Genomic DNA, 18,981 nt, shown 5'->3' with positions numbered 1-18,981 from the left:
GTGTCTTTTTAATTTTCTTTTATTAATTTTTTTTAATGTTTATTTATTTTTGAGACAGAGAGAGACAGAACGTGAATAGGGGAGGGGCAGAGAGAGAGGGAGACACAGAATCTGAAACAGGCTCCAGGCTCTGAGCTGTCAGCACAGAGCCCGACGCGGGGCTCGAACTCACGGACCGTGAGATCATGACCTGAGCCGAAGTCGGACGCTTAACCGACTGAGCCACCCAGGCGCCCCAAGACGTGTCTTTTTTAAAACTACTAGTAGTTAATTTTTACTTTACAGAATTTTTAGTTATAGCAACACTTACTTCAGAGATGATGATCATTTCTTACCATTTTTATTCAAGCCATTTATGTCTTATGTTTTTATTTTTAAAGCTTAAAAAATTATTTATCTGTCAAGTAAGCCCTGTGCCCAGCATGGGGTTCAAACTCACCAGCCCAAAAGATCCAAGAGTCGCACACTCCACTGACTAAGCCAGCCAAGCTTAATTATTTTTAAATTCCCCCTCATCCCTTTTTTTGTTTTTTTATAACAAATCATAAATATTAGAATATAGAAAAAACATACCTGAAACCAACATTGCACTGTATGTTAACTAACTAGAATTTAAAAATTTGAAAAAAATAAAGCGAGAAACAATATAGGAAAAAAATACTCTTTTAAAAAAAAAATTAAGTTTATTTATTTTTGAGAGAGGGAGAGAGGAGAGAGAGAGAGAGCGCGAGCGAGCGAGCCAGGATGCCAAGCACGCTCCATGCTGTGTGTGCGGAGCTCGAGGGCTCAATCTCCTGAATCGTGGGATCATGACCTGAGCCGAAACCAAAAGTCCAACATTCAACTGACTGAGCCACTCAGGTACCCCTAGGAAAAAATACTCTTACTGAAAGCCAGGTATTAAGGTAGTGGAGATGAGCCTTTTATGTCATTAATTGCTTTACAGGTGTTGAAGAAGAGGAAAAGGCTGCAGAGATGCATAAGATGAAATCTACAACCCCAGCAAATCGGATGAGTGTAGACGCTGTAGAGATTGAAACGCTCAGGAAAACAGTTGAGGACTATTTCTGCTTTTGCTATGGTAAGGTTCTACGCTTGCATTTTCTAAAAGAGACATTATGTAAAGGGTAGATGGTGGAACTGGTTTAACACTCGTCCAGCACACCTTGACAAACTGCCCAGACCTCTTGGGGTAACATCAGGAATGATCTCACTTTCTAGTTCTGGTTCAAACTAGAACCCAGAAATAAGCAAATGCACCTATTTTAGAGCTGTGGGTTAGGGTTTTTTGTTTTCTTTTTCTTCTTTTCAAGAGCAGTTTTAGGTTTATAGGAAAATGAAGAGGAAGGTAGATTTACTGTGTAGCCCCTGGCTCCGTACATGCATAGCCGCCCCCCCTACCCGCACTTTCAGCACCCCCTACCAGAGAACCTACATTAACACCTCATAATCACCCAGAGACGTGTTTGTTTTTGACTTATGTGCTGATCTCACCGATCCCCCTTTTTTTGTTAACCTAATCACACGGCAAACAAAGCTCTTAAGAAAAACAGTCAGAGGGAGAGGATACCAGTTACACTGTGAGGCCCTAGGTAAAATTCATCTCTGGGGAATGGGGTTTCTAGCATCTCTGGGCTTACTGCCTGATATCCGCACACAAAAGTGCTAGAACACACTTCGTTGTGAATGGCGATCGTATTTATGTAATAAGTTTTTGGTGAGAATATTGGCAAAATATCGCCGGATATTTTGTAACAGTTGGATTTGTCAGGCTTCCATGTTCTGGTGCTGGATTGGCTATGAAGAGATCATGTTATAACAGCACAAGGCCATTGTAAAGAAAGACAATAGTGGAAGAAATGAGCTGTTGTTCTTTTCATTTTGTGTAGGTTTTATATAAATATTTTATATACTTTTTATTTTTCTCTTGTGGATATGTTTCAAGCTTAGAAGTTCTAACATGGGAATAGGGCCCTCTTGATATTTTGAAGTCGCTTTGAAGTTCAGATATTACAAAACAGTATGAATGCCATTTGTGAAGCCATGATAAACTAATGACGGATTTGTTTTTTAATCTTAACATTAAATGATGTTTACTTCTTTCTGCCTCACCCCTGTCCCTCACCCTCAGGGAAAGCTTTAGGCAAATCAACAGTGGTTCCTGTTCCATATGAGAAGATGTTACGAGATCAGTCAGCTGTGGTTGTGCAGGGGCTTCCGGAAGGAGTTGCCTTTAAACACCCCGAGAACTATGATCTTGCCACCTTGAAATGGATTTTAGAGAACAAAGCAGGAATTTCATTTATTATTAAGAGGTGAAGTACTTTCTCCCTTGCCCATTAAGAGTTTATTCATATAAAGTTGAATATTCACCTTATTTTAATATATTAAAATGTTTTTTTAATTCTTTATTTTTGAGAGAGCGAGAGCGAGCGAGCACGCGCGTGTCCATGAGTGGGGAGGGGCAAAGAGAGGGGGGGGGACAGAGGATCTGAAGTGGGGTCTGCGCTGACAGCAGAGAGCTTGATGCAGGGCTTGAACCCATGGACTGTGAGATCATGACCTGAGCCGCAGTCAGATGTTTAACTGACTGAGCCACCCAGGCACCCCATATATTTTAAAAACTCTTGTTTACTGTAGAAGTCATTTAAATTTAAGGTTTATAATAATTTTGTGTATTCATGTATAGTTTTTTGTTTTGTTTTAATACAGACCTTTCCTGGAGCCAAAGAAGCACCTAGGTAAGTGATTATTTTGCTTACTCATACTTCCTAAACTATCTTTTGGGCCAAATTTAACACGTTTTACTAATTTCTCTTTTTTCTTTGAGAATATGACATAAGACCTTTTGGAGTGGGGTGTTATATATAAACCAATGAAAGGTCACTGAGCTGAAAAAGTAGAGACTTGCTTTGTTTCTTTTTTAATGACATAGTCAAGGTTTTATTGTGGGCAGTATGTTCAATCATAGACTGGATTCTGCCATCATTAGCCAGAATTAAGAGGATGGCTTAATTTATCTTGTGTTCATTGATCAGGCACAGAATTAGTGAGCATAAGATTGGATGGGGATGGGATACACAACTGTGCATAAGCATTAAAGCTTTTGAGCTTTAATGGAAAGAGATAAAAAGCCCATAAAGTCACTACATCAAGAGCATAGCTGCACAGTGTAGGGATAGCTAAAGAAAATGCTTTGCAAGTTTGCTGGAAGAAGGATTTGTTTATAGCCCAGGAAGGCTTTCGAGTTGGAGAGGGCATTAAGATGGGTCCTTGAAGAGCGAGGAGGATTTCAACAGAACTTCCTTTGGGGAAGGTGAAGCCATTGCATTTGAAGGGCAAAGTGATTTTTAGGAGACTGGTGCCCTTTGGAGGCAGGTTTGTTTGAGACTTTTGGAAATAAATGACCATTATCATTGGCAACCTCTTAACCAGTACAAGGAAGAAAGGACAAAATAATATATACACACCCAATATATTTTATTTTTTGTTAAGTAAAAACAAAAAATTTTGTTTGTTTTATTCTTACCATGATGAAAAGATTAAGTTGTTAGAAGCTTTGTTGAGGTATAATTGGCATGCCATAAAATTCGCCTGTTTCAAGCATCCAATTCAGTGGGCTTTGGTAAATTTACAGTGATAAAGTTTGAAAAGTTTTACAGTCATTGTCACAATCTAATTTTAGAATATTTTTATCTTCTTCTCTGTTACTTCATGAATGTTACATAAATTAGATCTACAGAATGTAGCCTCTTGAGATTATCTTTTTTCACTCAGCATAATTCAGTTGAGGCTCATCCAGATCGTTGGGTATATCAGTAGTTATTTCCTTTTTCTTGCTGAATGCTAAGTATCCCTATGGATGAATATACCACTTGTTTATCCAGTCACGGGTTGGTAGAGCATTAGATTAGTAGATTCCACTTGGCTGTTACTACTGTGAACATACTTGAACAAGTTTTTGTCTGAACATGTACTCTAATTTCTCTTGGAGATGTATACCTACGAGTAGAATTGCTGGGTCATAGACTGATTTTGCATTTAGCTTTAAAAAAACTGCCACACTGCTCTCCACCGTGCCTGCACCATTTATGTTCCTGCTAGCACTGTCTGAGCGTTCCAGTTTGTCCACGTCCCTGTCAACACTTGTTAGTGTCTTTGTGGTGTTAACCATCCTCATGGGTGTGAAGTGGTCTCATTGTGGTTTTGATTGGCATAGCCCGAATTGCTAATAATGTTGCATATCTTTTCATGTGCTTATTGACCATTCTGTATATTCCTTGGAGTAAGTAAGGTCTGTTCGGGTCCTTTCCACAAAGTTGTTTGTGTTTTTATTATTGAGTTGTAAGAGTTCTTACATATTTTTGATACAGATATTTTCTCCAGTTTGACAGGTTGTCTTTTGACAGTGTCCTGTGAGGAACAAAAGTTTTTAATTTTTGCAAAGCCCAATTTATTTTATCACTTGTGCTTCTGATCTTGTATATAAGGTTGTTGCCTAACACAACGTTGTGAAGATGTGTCGTGTTTTTTTCTGTCACTTTTATAGCCTGTGTTGTTACATTTAGTTGTTACATTTAGGTCAGTTTTGTGTTTTCTTGTTTTCTTTTTTAATGTTTATTTGAGAGAGAGTGAGTGCACTCAGTGGGTAGGAGGAGGCCAGAGAGAGCGGGAGCGAGAGAATCCCAAGCAGGCTCCGTGTTAGCACAGAGCCCGATGGCAGGCCCAGCCTCACAGACTGAGGTCACGATCTGAGCTGAAATCAAGAGTCTGATACTTAGCTGACTGAGCCACCCAGGTGGCCCTGCGGTTAGTTTTGAGCTGATTTTTTATTATGGCGCGTGGTAAGGGTGAAATTCAGCTTTTGTGCCCGTGGCTGTCCGGTTGTTCCAGCAGTTTGTTGAAAAGACTGACCTTTCTCCCCAGAATTTCTTTGGCATTTTTGTTTCTTTTGCCTGTTTCTTGGCTTTCTGCCTCGTGGGTCTTGTTGTGTGTGAATCAGGACGGTTTACATCTTGCAGTCTGAGTGCTTTTTATTTCTTGATCTTGTGCTTCTAGCAAGAGTGTCCAATGCGGTATCAAATGGAAGTGGCCGTAACAGACATCAGCCTGTCCACATTAGGAGGAGGACATTCAGGCTTTGGCCACTTGTTAGCTGTGGGGTTTTTGTAGATGTCCCTCTTAAGGTTGAGAGAGAAAAGATTTATCGTCTTTCTTCAATTAAAGCTTCGACTTTTTTCTTGGTATTTTTCTCCCTGAAGTGTTCTAGATTAGTTTTAATCTGCCATTTGTATTTTTTGAAGTCTTCTGTTTTAGAAACTTCTTTTGAAACATTGGGGCCTGGTTGTTAATTAAATTATGTTTCTTTAAAAAAAATTTTTTTGGGGCGCCTGGGTGGCACAGTCAGTTAAGCGTCCGACTTCAGCCAGGTCACGATCTTGCGATCCGTGAGTTTGAGCCCCGCGTCGGGCTCTGGGCTGATGGCTCGGAGCCTGGAGCCTGTTTCCGATTCTGTGTCTCTCTCTCTCTCTGCCCCTCCCCCGTTCATGCTCTGTCTCTCTCTGTCCCAAAAATAAATAAAAAACGTTGAAAAAAAATTTTTTTTTTAATTTTTTTAATGTTTATTTTTGAGGGAGAGCTGGAGTGTGAGTAGGGGAGGTGTGCAGAGAGAGAGGGAGACACAGAATCCAAAACAGGCTCCAGGCTCTGAGCTGTCAGCACAGAGCCTGACGTGGGGCTCGAACTCATGAACTGTGAGATCATGACCTGAGCTGAAGTCATATCAGACACTTAACCAACTAAGCCACCCAGGTGCCCCTAAACTATGTTTCTATAGGATGTTTTATACTGAGTGGTGCAAGCAGGTGGGTTTGTATACCAACTTTTTTATCATACCAACTTGCAAAGTAATTAGAAAGTTGAGATTGTAATGGGATTGTATTTTCCAGATTTTTAAAATTATTTATTTTGAGAGGGAACAGGCACATGAGCGGGGGAGGGGCAGAGGGAGAGAGAGGGAAGGAGAATCCCAAGCAGGCTCCATGCTGTCAGCACAGAGCCCGACATGGGACTTGAACCCACAAACTGTGAGATCATGACCTGAGCCAAAGTTGGATGCTCAACCCACTGAGCCACCCAGGCGCCCCTGGCGTTTATAGATTTTTTTAAGTATAAATGGAATCATAGTAGGTACTTTTTTGGTTTTCCTTTTTTTTTTTTAATGTTTATTTATTTTTAGAGAGAGCAAGTGTGAGCAAGGGAGGCAATGGGGGGAAGAGGGAGGGAGAGAGAGGGAGAGAGAGAGAGAGAGAGAGAGAGAGAGAGACAGACACTATCCCAAGCAGGCTCCCTGCTACAGCACAGAGCCCAATGCAGGGCTCGACCTCATGACCCCTGTGAGATCATGTCCTGAGTTGAAAAAAAGAGTTGGACGCTTACTGACTGAACCCCCTCAGCGTCTCTTGTTTTGCTTTTTATTTTAAGATTGATCCTTATTCTTTCTATCAGTAGTTCATTATTTTACTGATTAGTATTCCAGCGTATAGCTACACCACAATTTGTTTACTCATTCACTTGCCCATGAAAATTTGAGTTTCCATATCTTGGCCTTAATTATAAAGAAAGCTGCTGTGAGTGTTTGAAGGCACGTCTTTATACGAGCATACGTTTCAGTAAATACCTAAATTTGGAGTGGCAAATGGTAGTTATGTATTTAATTTTTTAGGAAAGCACCAAACTGGTTTTCAGCATGATTTACTCCACTGTCCGTTCCCGCCAGAAGTGAGAGCACTCCAGTTACTCGACTTTTTCATCAACATGCGGTGGCATCCATCTCTCTTGTTTCCTTTTTATGTTTTTCAAACATAAAATTCATGCTTTTTTAGTATATGTAACATTCAGGGTTGTAAGGTGTATGCTTCCATGGGTCTTAGTATCTTTACAAGATGGACGGCCGTCACCAGCATGTAATTCCAGAACATTCTCGTCACCCCCAAATAAAAACCCTGTACCTGTTAGCCAGTCACAGCTTTCCAGTCCTCGTGAGCCAGATGGAGTCATGATAGAACTTTCTGTCAGCACTCCTGCATCAGTAGAGGCTTCTTCTACATTGGCAGGGTAATAGTACATTGCTTTTCTTTATTGCATCGGTAAAAATAGGAGCTTTTTCCTTAAGTGGGGGAGGGTGCTGGCCGGTGAGGGGATGAACGCCGTCAGGATTGTCACCCAACTTCCTTTCCTTACAGGGGAGGACGAAGGACACTGTCGTGTGGAGTCACCGGGTACTCCCTCCAGCTTGATCCAGAGCTGTGGGCGCCCCTCCTCCCCTACTGTCTGCTCAGGACTTTTGGAAATGTTAGTCATATTGAAAGTGTGTGAAAAACCTGAATCTCATTTTTCTTTTCTTTTTTTTTTTTTGTACATAGGTGGTCGTGTGATGGTAACAGACGCTGAAAGGTCAATGCTATCTCCAGGTGGAAGGTAAAACATAGTTCATCAGTACGAATAAACTTCCACGCCATAGTGGTTTTTAGTCTTTAGGAATTTGAGGTAGTAGAATATTAAGAAGGACCATATCACATATCTTGATGTTTTATATTCAGCTGATTGATTTGGGGTCCTATGAAAATGCAGTTTCTGACTAAGTACTTCCTGGGGGAAGCTAATGTGATAGATTGATAACTACATGGGGAATAGGAGGGCCTTGTGGTACAGTGGAATTTGCAAGCTACTATTATACTGTTGTACCCAAAAATTGATTGGGATTAAAGTACTAAATTCAGTTGACAAGTTATATATGCAAAGAAATAAATACGTACATTTGAAGTTAAGTCAGGTTTGCGTTGAGCTTGGTCACGTGAGGACCTGACTGCTGTGTGGCCGCCCGCACTGCGCACTGCTTATCCTGCCTTCTTTTCTTTTCAGCTGTGGCCCCATCAAAGTGAAAACTGAGCCCACAGAAGATTCTGGTATGTACTTGTGCTTTTAGAGTCCTCTATGAAATTTAAGTAAGGAAACCTTTCCCTTAGCTTAGAAGGTTGTATTTTGACGCATTATTTCCGATAATGCTTTGATGAGAAGCAGACAGAACAAATTTATTCCACCGGTGACATGATTTCTTAAGTGTTAGCACATATTATGCTTAACACCTAAAAAGTTGAGTTACTAAGTGTTACCCAGAAGTTTGTTGCTAATTACCCATTTGTAAACAAAATTTATTATTAGGTTTTCCCCCCAGTTATATAGGAATAATAGTGTAAAATGTCAGCTGGTTCTACAGTGCTTTTTATACAAACCTATCAAATGTCCTCTTACTGTCCCTTCTCCCCTGCACTCTTGTTTCTGCCCTCCAAGGAGACTGCTTTTAACTCTAAGCTGGTTTGAGTGTTGAATTCCTTATTTTATTTTATTTTTTAACATTTATTTATTTTAGAAGGAGGGTGAGCATGAGTGGGGGAGAGGGGCAGAAAGAGGGAGGCAGACAGAGGATCCAAAGCAGGCTCTGTGCTGACAAGAGGGAGCTTGATGTGAGGCTTGAGCTCAGGACCTGAGCCTAAGTCATGTGTTTAACCAGCTGAGCCACCCAGGCACCCCTGAATTCCTTATTTTTAAATGTCATGCTTTTAGTGTTATTCTATAGAGATAGTTCTGGATAGCTTTATTGAGATACAGTTTACGTGCCATTGAATTCACCTGCCCTAAAGTATAAGATTCAGTGGTGTTGAGTACATCTATAGAGTTTTGCAGTTATTGCCACAGTCTAATTTTGGAACATTTCTGTCATCCTAAATGGAAAGCTGGTGCCCAAATGGAAGCCCTGTTCCCACCATTAGTCTACTTTTTGGGTTTTGTAAGCTTAGCTGGACATTTCCTATGAATGGAATCATACAATATGTGGTGTTCTGCATTTTGATTCTTTTGCTCCGCATCATCTTCGACAATAGTTGTAGGGTTCATACCTGAATGTTATTCCATCGTATGGATATACTACCGTTTCTTTATCCATTTACCGTTTGGCGGGCATTTGAGTTGTTTCCATTTTTTGGCTGTCTCGAGTAACATGGATGGTTAGGAATACTCCTATTTGTCTTCGTGTAGAAAAAATGTCTTCATTTCCCTTGGGTAGATACCCAGGAGTGAATTGCTCGTCCTATGGTAACTCTGTGCCTAAGTAGTTAAGCAGCTGGCAAATTCTTTTCCCAAGTGGCTGCATGTTCTTAGCAGCAGTGTTTGGAGGTTTCACTTTCTCCATATCTTGGGCAACACATGGTATTGTCTCTCTTTTTTGAGTATAGCAATTCTAGTGAGTATGAAGTGGTGTCTCATTGTGTATGGGTGTGGGGTTTATTTTTTTGTTTGTGCACTTGTAAATAGGTATTTTATTTTTAGAGCAGTTTTATTAGGTTCACAACAATTGAACGAAAGTACAGAGAGTGTTTCCATGTATCTTCTACCCCCACACATACATAGCAATACCTCCCCCCCAAACTATTAATATCCCGCATCAGATTGGTATTAAAAATGATGAACCATTATTACCCAGACTCCTTAGTTTACATTAGCGTTCAGTCTTGTGCATTCTGTGGGTTTTGATAACTGTATGATGAATGTTATCCCGCACTATAGTATACGGAATAGTACTACTGCTCTAAAACTCCCCTGTCCTCTGCCTGTTCTTCCGTCTGTCTTCTCTAACACCTGGTCATCCATCACTGATCTTTTTACTGTCTTCATCATTTTCCTTTTTCCAGAATGTCCTAGAATTGTGGTTTTAATTGCATTTTCCTGGGGCGCCTGGGTGGCTCAGTCGGTTGAGCGTCCGACTTCAGCTCAGATCATGATCTCGTGATCTGTGAGTTCGAGCCCCGCGTTGGGCTCTGTGCTGACAGCTCGGAGCCTGGAGCCTCCTTCGGATTCTGTCTCCCTCTCTGTCTGTCCCCCCTCTCCCCCAACTCATGCTCTGTCTCTCTCAAAAATAAACAGTAAAAAACAAACAACACATTTAATTGCGTTTTCCTAATGATGTTGGACATCATTTGATGTGCTCATTAGCTATTCATATATTACCTTTGATGAAATGTCTTTTTAATTCTTTTGCTTGTTCTTTAATTATGCTTTTTTTTTTTCTTTTTGGTGATCTATTTATTATTGAAGTAGAGTTGACATACAGTGTTACTAGTTTCGGGTGTACAACATAGTAATTCGATACTTCTATACATTATTCAATATAGTCCCCATCTGTCACCATACAACCTTATTATAATATTGACTATATTCCCTATACTGTACTTTTTATCACAATGACGTGTATATTTTATAACTGTTTGTACCTTTTAATCTTTTTCACCTATTTTTCCCATCTCCTGATTCAACTCTGCTATGGCAGTCAACAGTTTGTTCTCTGTATTTGAGTCTCGTTGGTTTTTTGTTATTCATTTGTTTTGTTTTTTAATTTTGTTTTTCAACGTTTTTTTTTTAATTTATTTTTGGGACAGAGAGAGACAGAGCATGAACGGGGGAGGGGCAGAGAGAGAGGGAGACACAGAATCGGAAACAGGCTCCAGGCTCCGAGCCATCAGCCCAGAGCCTGACACGGGGCTCGAACTCATGGACCGCGAGATCGTGACCTGGCTGAAGTCGGATGCCCAACCGACTGCGCCACCCAGGCGCCCCTCATTTGTTTTGTTTTTTAGTTCCACATAGAAGTGAAATCATATGGTATTTGTCTTTCTGACTTATTTCATGTAACATAATACCCTCTACGTCCATCCATGTTGTCACAAATGGCAAGATTTTGTTCCTTTTTCTTTCTCCTTTTTTTTCCTCTTTCTTTTTTAATTCTTACTTATTAGAGTTCTTTTATATATTCTGGATTTTTGAAACTAGAAATAATGTTTTGCAAATATATTTTTCTACTCTGGCTTGTCTTTTCATTTGCTTAACGGTATCCTTTGAAGCCTTAAAACTGCTTTGATTTTGATGCAGTTCAGTTTTTCAGATTTTTCTTTAATCACTTTTACTTTGGGTGTTACCCCTAGGAAACCTAAAATCTTTGTCTAACTTGAGGTCATGAAGAATTTCTCATTTACTGCATTTTTCTGGAATTGTGTAGTTTTAACTCTTATGTTTAAGCCTAAGATCTGTTTTGAGTTCATTGTGCTTGTTGGAAGGGAAGGGAAGGGTCTGATTTCATCCTTTTGTGTGCGGACTACCCTGCCGCCCCAGCATCTGTTGAAAAGCTCTCGTTTCTTCGTTGGATCGCCTCAGCACCTGTCAGACAGCATGTGACCAGGTGTACTTCTGTGCCTTCAGATCTGTTTCCTTGAACTCAGATGCCCCCCCCCCCCCCCCGCCCCAGTCTTAGACCAATAGTACACTATCTCCTGTCGTTTTAAGGTTTGGTTTTATTATCTGTTAACATGTGGAAAATGAGGATATAATTTTTTTACTATCTTCAATACTTTTTTTTTTCCCTTTCCCACTTTTACCATATATTTAAGTTGATTTTTATTGTTCGAGTACTTTCAGAACTGTGCATGGTCTTGGATATTTCAGTTAACGCTTGCTTCTTCCCATGTCCCATTTCTAGGGCGCAAGTGGTTCTGCCTGTTTATAAGACATACAGCTCTTCCTGACTTGATGTTAATTTTATTGTTAGGATTTTTTGTTACTCTGGTTCTATGAATGACAGCAACCTTGTGTTTAAAAATAATACATAACTTTATTATTTTTTATTTATTTGTTTTGGGGGGAACACAAGCGGGGGAGGGGCAGACAGAGGGACAGAGGATCTGTGCAGGCCCTGTGCTGACAGGCTGAGAGCAGTGAGCCCAGCGTGGGGCTCAGACTCATGAGCTGTGAGATCATGACCTGAGCTGAGGTTGGATGCTCAACTGACTGAGCTGCCCAGGTGCTTCCCCCATTTTTTAAAATATCTTCTAATAAATAATACATAGCTTTAAAAAGATCATTGTAGGGGCGCCTGGGTGGCTCAGTCGGTTAAGCGTCCGACTGCGGCTCAGGTCATGATTTCGGGGTCCGTGAGTTCGAGCCCCGCGTCGGGCTCTGTGCTGACAGTTCAGAGCCTGGAGCCTGTTTCAGATTCTGTGTCTCCCTCTCTCTCTGACCCTCCCCCATTCATGCTCTGTCTCTCTCTGTCTCAAAAATAAATAAACGTTAAAAAAAATTTTTTTAATTAAATAAATAAATAAATAAAAGATCATTGTATTATTACTAAGAATATATTTAATAATTAGCTTTGGTGATTGGCAACAAAAAATGAACATTTACTGCTTTTTCGTATTGAAGACATATGTAAACTATAACCTGAGCGTCAGCTATAGCTGGGGTCCAAAAATTTCAATTGTGTAAAATTCAGTTTTGTATCATTGCTAAAAAGTGACATCTTCAGACTGATCTCCTGCAGGGGATGGAAGCCGTTTGTCAGTTTTGTCACATCCACATTCACGCTTGCAGAACCTGTCATTGTGGGGCTTTTACCGTCCTCCCAAGTTGGTTAAAAAATTATCCTGGGTTCTTGGCTGGCTCAGCTGTTACAGTGTGCCACTCTTGATCTCAGGCTTGTATGTTCGAGTCCCACGTTAGGTAGAAAGATTACTTAAAAAAAGAAAAAAAATCTTTAAAAACAAATTACCTTGTGCAGTGAATTTCAGACTTAAAATTCACTTAGGAACGTAAGGATGAGATTAGAAAATCTCTAAACTCCCTTTCTCATGTTACTGAAATAACCAGAAATAATATATCATCTGAGTAGATGATAAAAAGGCAGCGGAAATCCTTAACCTGATGTGTCAGGCTGTCATACATAATTGTAAATGCCAGCCCATCATTGTGTTGAATTTTTTTTTAATGTGTATGTATTTTTGAGAGAGAGAAACAGAGCCGGAGTGTGAGTGGGGGAGGGCAGAGAGAGAGGGAGACAGACTTCGTCAGCACAGAGCCCTGCATGGGCCTGGAGCCCCCCAGACCATGAGATCATGACCTGAGCCAAAGTCAGACACCCCCTCCATCATTGTGTTTAATAGTGAACTACCAGAAGCACTCTTTGTAAAACAGAGAGGCACCTTTTCACCAGTTTCTTACCAGAATTCTAGTACAAACCAGTACAAGTATGAGGTGTAAGTAATTAGAAAGTGGAGGGCACCATTGACTTGTACATGTGATTATGAATGTAGAACACCAGAGAATCAACTAGAAAACGGAAAACAAAATACCGATAGTTTGATGTGACTTTGTAAAGAATTCCAGATATAATAAGAGTTTAGAATTAAAGCCTTTAGAAAAAAAATTAGTAGTCCTTTGAGTGATTTCTAAGCAATACGTTTGACTAAGAAAGAATTAAAAATTAAGGATGACAAGGTCAGCCAAAATGTGTCAAAGCACATGTGAGACACAGGGAATGGCTGTTTGCAAGACAAATGACAAACCTTGTTGTATGTGACTTACAAAGAGCTAATCCAAAAAATAAACGATCAAAGATTGTAGAAGCAAGGGAAAATACTAAGTCTAGTTAAGGAAATGTAGATAAAAATCCAAGAAAGATGAAGTTTAGCTAGCAGATGGCAAACATTCTGCTCATACGCCACAAAGAACAGGGAGAAACAGATTTAAAAGTTCTTTTTTTTTTTTTAATTAATTTATTTTTGAGAGAGAGAGAGAAAGAAAGGGTGTGTGTGAGTGAGCAGGGTAAGGGCACACAGAGAGAGAGGGAGATAGGAGACAGAATCCCAAGCAGGCTCCATGCTGTCAGCACGTAGCCTGATGCGGGGCTCGAACTCACAAACCACGAGATCATGACCTGATCCCAAAAGGGATGCTCAACTGATTGAGCTACCCAGGTGCCACAGGTTTAAAAATTCTTGATGACTGTTTAAATTGTTGCTTTCTTAACAGATGATGCTTTGGTATTTCGTAGTATTTATTTTATTTTATTATTTCTTTAAGATTTTCTTTTTAAGTAATCTCTACACCCAATGTGGGGTTGGAACTCACAATCCCGAGATCAAGAATTGCATGCCTGGGGCTCCTGGGGGGCTCAGTAGGTTAAGCATCCAACTTCAGCTCAGGTCATGATCTCACAGTTTGTGGGTTCAAGCCCTGGGTCGGGCTCTGTGCTGACAGCTCAGAGCCTGGAGCCTGCTTTGGATTCTGTGTCTCTTTCTCTCTCTGCCCCTCCCCTGCTTGTGCTCTCTTTCTCTGTCTCTCAAAAATAAATAAATAAACATTAAAAAAAAAAATGTTACATGCTTTATCGACTGAGCCACCCAGACGCCCCTCGCCATAATTTTTCAGAACTTCCTTTCTTGCAGTACAAGGTGGTCAAGGTTCCTCGCACTTTCTCTAATCCAGCCCTAGGGTCAACCATTCCAAGAAACCCCGGGTCCTTTCTGAGGGGAATGATCTCAAGATGTCAGTATCTTGGTGGGAGGTGCGTCCATTGCCATTGGGAGGTTACTGCTTCCCAGTGGGCGCAGCTTAGGAATCCGTGTGTGGGGGGAGTTTGTGTACACAAAAATATATCCATACATGCATTTACAGCTATAGTGTTTCATGCCCACATCTTCTGTTCTCTTAACATCCCAAGGGGTTTTCCATATCCCTCTGTTCCGATGAGAGTCCTTAGTCTATTTTCTTCATTTGACCCATGTCTCATCGTCACTGTCCTACCCGGACTCCCGCTCTGACGTTCCTTGTCGGGCTGTCCGCAGCCCTGCCTACCCTCTTATCAGCCTGTGTCTCCTAAGGCCCTCACTTCCCCTGCCCTTCGTGTGAGTACACTTCTCACTCAGCTGGCCCACCCTGCTGCACTGAACCGCCCCGTGCCGCTGTCTGCCTTGCTCAGTGCCCTCTAATGGCATTTGGGGTGAATAGTTGGGGAAAGGGGAAGCTGTGTTAATTGTGCCTGCGTGTGTGCGTGGGGCGAGGACAGCTTTTGTGTATGGTGCAGACAGGCCAAGTGTTTGTTTTTTGGGGAGATCTGCAAGAGTGGTAGTGTTGAATGTCTTTATTGGGAGGAAGTATTCGAATCTGTTGCATTGTTTTACAGAAGGCTTTTTGTTGTTTTTCATGCCACAGGAAACCTCAGTTTTCTGTTTAGCTTTTAGTTGATTGCGCCTAAATCATCATTTTGCAAATTGTTTTGTCTCTTTTATTCATAGAGTCATCTCCTGAATAGTTTGTATCTAAAGATAAACGTGCTGGATTGAGAAAGATTGTATTTTACTGAATTCTTTAACCATCTTTGGGGATATAATAGCACTGCTATTCTAGGGGTTTCTTTTTTCTCCTTGTACTTTGTTTCTTTATGTTCTTAATTTATCCTGCAATTTCTTTTAATATTTCCACTTTTAATTTTTTTAATGTTTATTTATTTATTTTGAGAGAGAGAGAGAGAGCCCGTGCGATTGTGGGAGGCACAGAGAGAGAGAGAGAGAGAGAGAGAGAGAGAGAGAGAGAGAATCCCAAGCAGGGTCTGCGCTCGGTGCAGATGCTGATGATACAGGACTTGATCCTGATGATACAGGACTTGATCTCCAGACGGTGAGATGGTGACCTGAACTGAAATCAAAAGAGTTGGAGGCTTAACCGACCGAGCCACCCAGGCACCCCTTACTTATTTCTTATATATTTCTTGAATGGAGACAATTTAATGTAAAGGTTAACTAATGATTAACTTTGTATTAGAAGGAGTAGCTAAGGAGCCCTGTAAGTAACGACTCGAGGAGCTGGCTGCCACCCTAAAGTCTTCATTTTGCCTTCTGAGGTGGGAGGCTGTGGGATGGTACTGCTGTCTGAGGTGACATGTGAAAACCGGTCCTGCTAGGGTTGGAAGAATTTTCCAGGGGGTCTTGCTCTTGCTATGGGAGGTGTCAGATTGAAGGAGGGTGCCAGCAGTGAGTGACCCTGACTGGAACGAGACTCAGACGAGGAGCCGAAAGGAAGTCGCGGGTTGGTTTTCTCATCTCTGGCCTCACAGCCTCCTCCCTGTTGCGTTCCCTGGGGAGTTTTGCAAGGAGCCCCACCGGTTTGCGGTCCAGGCTGCAGCAGAGTCGGGGAGGGTGTCTAGAACTGGGACAGCAGCTCAGTGACCGCACTGGCTGCTGCCCCTGTGGCTGCTCATCCACACCCGCCCCTGCATATTTGGGCTTCCTTGGAACAAAAGGACAACTGTTTCCGTCTCATAGCGCGTAGCTGCCCTTCCTACGGACTCCTCCACTTTTGCTCTCTCCCCAAAGTGAGGAGTTCCAGTGTTCTAGCAGTTCCTGTCCCCTTCTCTGGGAGACTGATTAATGTCCTCTCCTGAGCTGTCTTACTTAGGTCTCACCTTCACGCTCAACCTATTTGAATATTCTTTTTTTCTAAAGGCTAAGTGGCAAAGGAAACCTAACAAAACTTCTGTAAAATAACAATGCAGAGGAGAAGAGAGAACAGTTGGTATATCCAAATACATGTGTTTGCAGAAAGAAACACTCCTAACAAGGAAGAAAATATGTATAGTGTCCACATTTCAACAACTTGTCACAAAAATCCACACCTTCCTAATCCATGACCCATTATATTGTATTTCTTTCTTTGCCTTCGGTCAGGACCTTAGCTGGTAAGGTTCTTGACCTTTCCCTGGTTGAGGCGACCCAGACCTTCATTCCTGAAGGGTCTAAATCCCCAGTGGATCTGCCTTTTTTGTTTGCTGTGATTTCCTCTTAACCTTTGCTGATGACCACTCGTGTGGTAAAGAGACAGCCTGCAGAATCTGAGCGGTTTCAGACATGTTCCCTGTCGCCGTCGTGGGAAGCAAATCAGTTTCCCATCAGTAATTGCCCGTTGCGTTAGGGGTAGGCGTCCTCTAGTACGTCAGGCTAGCTCTTTTTGAGCTGTTTTCTGCAGTTGAAAAAATTACATGCAAACTTCTCAAGTCACGTAGCACCGGCTCAGTATGAAGTTGATCAGAGGACTGTATGGTTGTGGTTGGCTTTCCTGCATGTGGAATTGGACCGTGCGTGCTCCTTCATGTCTAGCCACGAAGGCCCATGCCAGATGATCTGTCCTAATTGTAGGCAAGGCATTATGCGAAAGGTGTATTTTGTACCCTTGTTAATAAAGGGATTTATTAGGATAAAAAAATCTATGTATCTTATTAAAATGGTTTAAAATTATGCCACCTTAACTGCAGAGTAGTGAGTTATTATAACTGATGACTAAGTGCTTTTCAGTGGTTGGTAAAAGATCTATTTATTTCCTTCCTTCCTTCCTTCCTCCCTTCCTCCCTTCCTTCCTTCCTTCCTTCCTTTCTCCCTCCCTCCCTCCCTCCCTCCCTCCCTTCCGTAAGCTCTACGCCCAGTGTGGGGCTTGAACTCAAGACCGTGAGATCAGGAGTCGTATGCTCTCCTGAGTGAGCCAGCTGGGTGCCCCTGTAAAAGCATTTTTAATGTTGAGTGAAAAGAGAGTGGGACTGATGTTCTCCAATTCCAAAGATAAGAATGTCAGAGAAAAAAAGTTAGCAGCAAGTAATCCCAGAAAATTAGTCATAATTACAACGTTGTGTAGGTTGGGTTTTAGGTGATTTTTGTCCCTTAGCTACCTAGCGAACTTCTGTCCTTTCACTAGTTCCTTCACTGTTCTTTCACTTCTGTTCTGTACTATTTTAGGACAGAAGAGATTTTCCTACACCATCTAACTGCATTCCCTAAAGTGTCAGTAAATAATGTCATTTTCTTTTGTAGGTATTTCCCTGGAAATGGCAGCTGTGACAGTAAAGGAAGAATCAGAAGATCCTGATTACTATCAATATAACATTCAAGGTAATACTATTAATACAGGTTTTCTTTCCAAAAGTTATCAGCGGTTAAAATTCAAATTTATTGATTGTCTGAACTCCTTAAATACTTCTTGTTTGTCTGACTGGCATGCGTGCTTATGATTGATCACTACAATAAAATAGATGTCAAAAATGCGGCAGTGAGAAAAGTAATCTACAGCAGAAATGTAAAATAGCCATTGATATCCTTAAAAGGACAAGCAAAATTTGGGGCACAATTTAGATTTCAGTTCCAATTTCTAGTATTATTTGGGAGACCCAAGAGGTCTTCTGAACCTTGGGTGGCTCTGTTTGTGCAACACAAAATACCCGTATAAGCATTATCCTTATCTTAAGAATCTGTAAAAGGTAAGACGTTAGTAAGTATTAGCTGTTATTGGTCACTTTGTTCCATATCTTTCGGCTTGCTTATTTAGGGAGGAATGGAAGGCTGTAGTTTCACAGTACGCAGCATGCTTTCACACATTATTGGATTTTAGTTTAGAAGAACGTTTTTGATATTTTATAGTCAGTTTTGTGTTTATGGCTGCATAAAATACATTAAAGTATTTAAAGTATAAAACTTGATTAGTTTTGTTGTCTTTACGTTCGGATAAAACTTTTTTCACTGCACTCGAAATGAGATTTCTATAACCCTCACGTTTCCTTGTGTTCTATTACAATCACTGCCCTCCCCCGCCAACCACTGATCTGTTTTCTGTCATTTTAGCTTAGTTTCTGTCATTTAGAACTTTGTATAAGTGGAATCCTTATCAAGTATGTACTGTTTTGTCGGCATGGGGTGTGCCTTCTTTGATTCTACATAATTGTTTTGTAATTTACCCCCAGCGTTGCATGTATCCGTAGCTAATTCCATTGCTTGGCTGCCCCACAGGTTTATCCCTTTGTCTGTTGATGGACATTTTGGTTGTTTCTACTTTTGGGGGCTATTAAAAACAAAGTTGCTGTGAACTTTTGTGTGCAAATTGTTGTGTGGAAATATTCCTTCATTTCTCCTGAGTAGATTTCTAGAAATGGAATAGCTGGGACACATGGTAGGTATTTAACTTCGTAAGAAACTGCGAAACCATTTTTGCACAGTGCTTGTACTACATTGCCACCAGCAGCGTCCAAGTAGTTCCTAGTTGTTTACGTCCTTGCCGACACCT

At 41.1% G+C, this 18,981-nt stretch overlaps 1 protein-coding gene across 7 annotated transcripts in view; it reads left to right on the top strand.

The window, feature by feature from the left end:
- The window catches only part of GTF2I (general transcription factor IIi), a 107,284-nt gene that overhangs the window by 31,424 nt on the left and 56,879 nt on the right, over positions 1–18,981 (top strand). For all 7 annotated transcript variants that reach the window (XM_027041899.2, XM_027041897.2, XM_027041894.2 and 4 more), the window contains exons 4-9: positions 947–1,081; positions 2,132–2,315; positions 2,713–2,741; positions 7,425–7,479; positions 7,924–7,967; positions 17,739–17,816. In XM_027041899.2, the coding sequence (XP_026897700.1) occupies positions 947–1,081; positions 2,132–2,315; positions 2,713–2,741; positions 7,425–7,479; positions 7,924–7,967; positions 17,739–17,816 (525 nt within the window). The remainder of the gene's footprint in view (positions 1–946; positions 1,082–2,131; positions 2,316–2,712; positions 2,742–7,424; positions 7,480–7,923; positions 7,968–17,738; positions 17,817–18,981) is intronic.

Source organism: Acinonyx jubatus, chromosome E3 (genome assembly GCF_027475565.1).
Source record: "Acinonyx jubatus isolate Ajub_Pintada_27869175 chromosome E3, VMU_Ajub_asm_v1.0, whole genome shotgun sequence".
In the NCBI taxonomy this organism is placed as follows: Eukaryota; Metazoa; Chordata; class Mammalia; order Carnivora; family Felidae; genus Acinonyx; species Acinonyx jubatus.
This window is presented reverse-complemented; position numbering and strand designations above follow the sequence as displayed.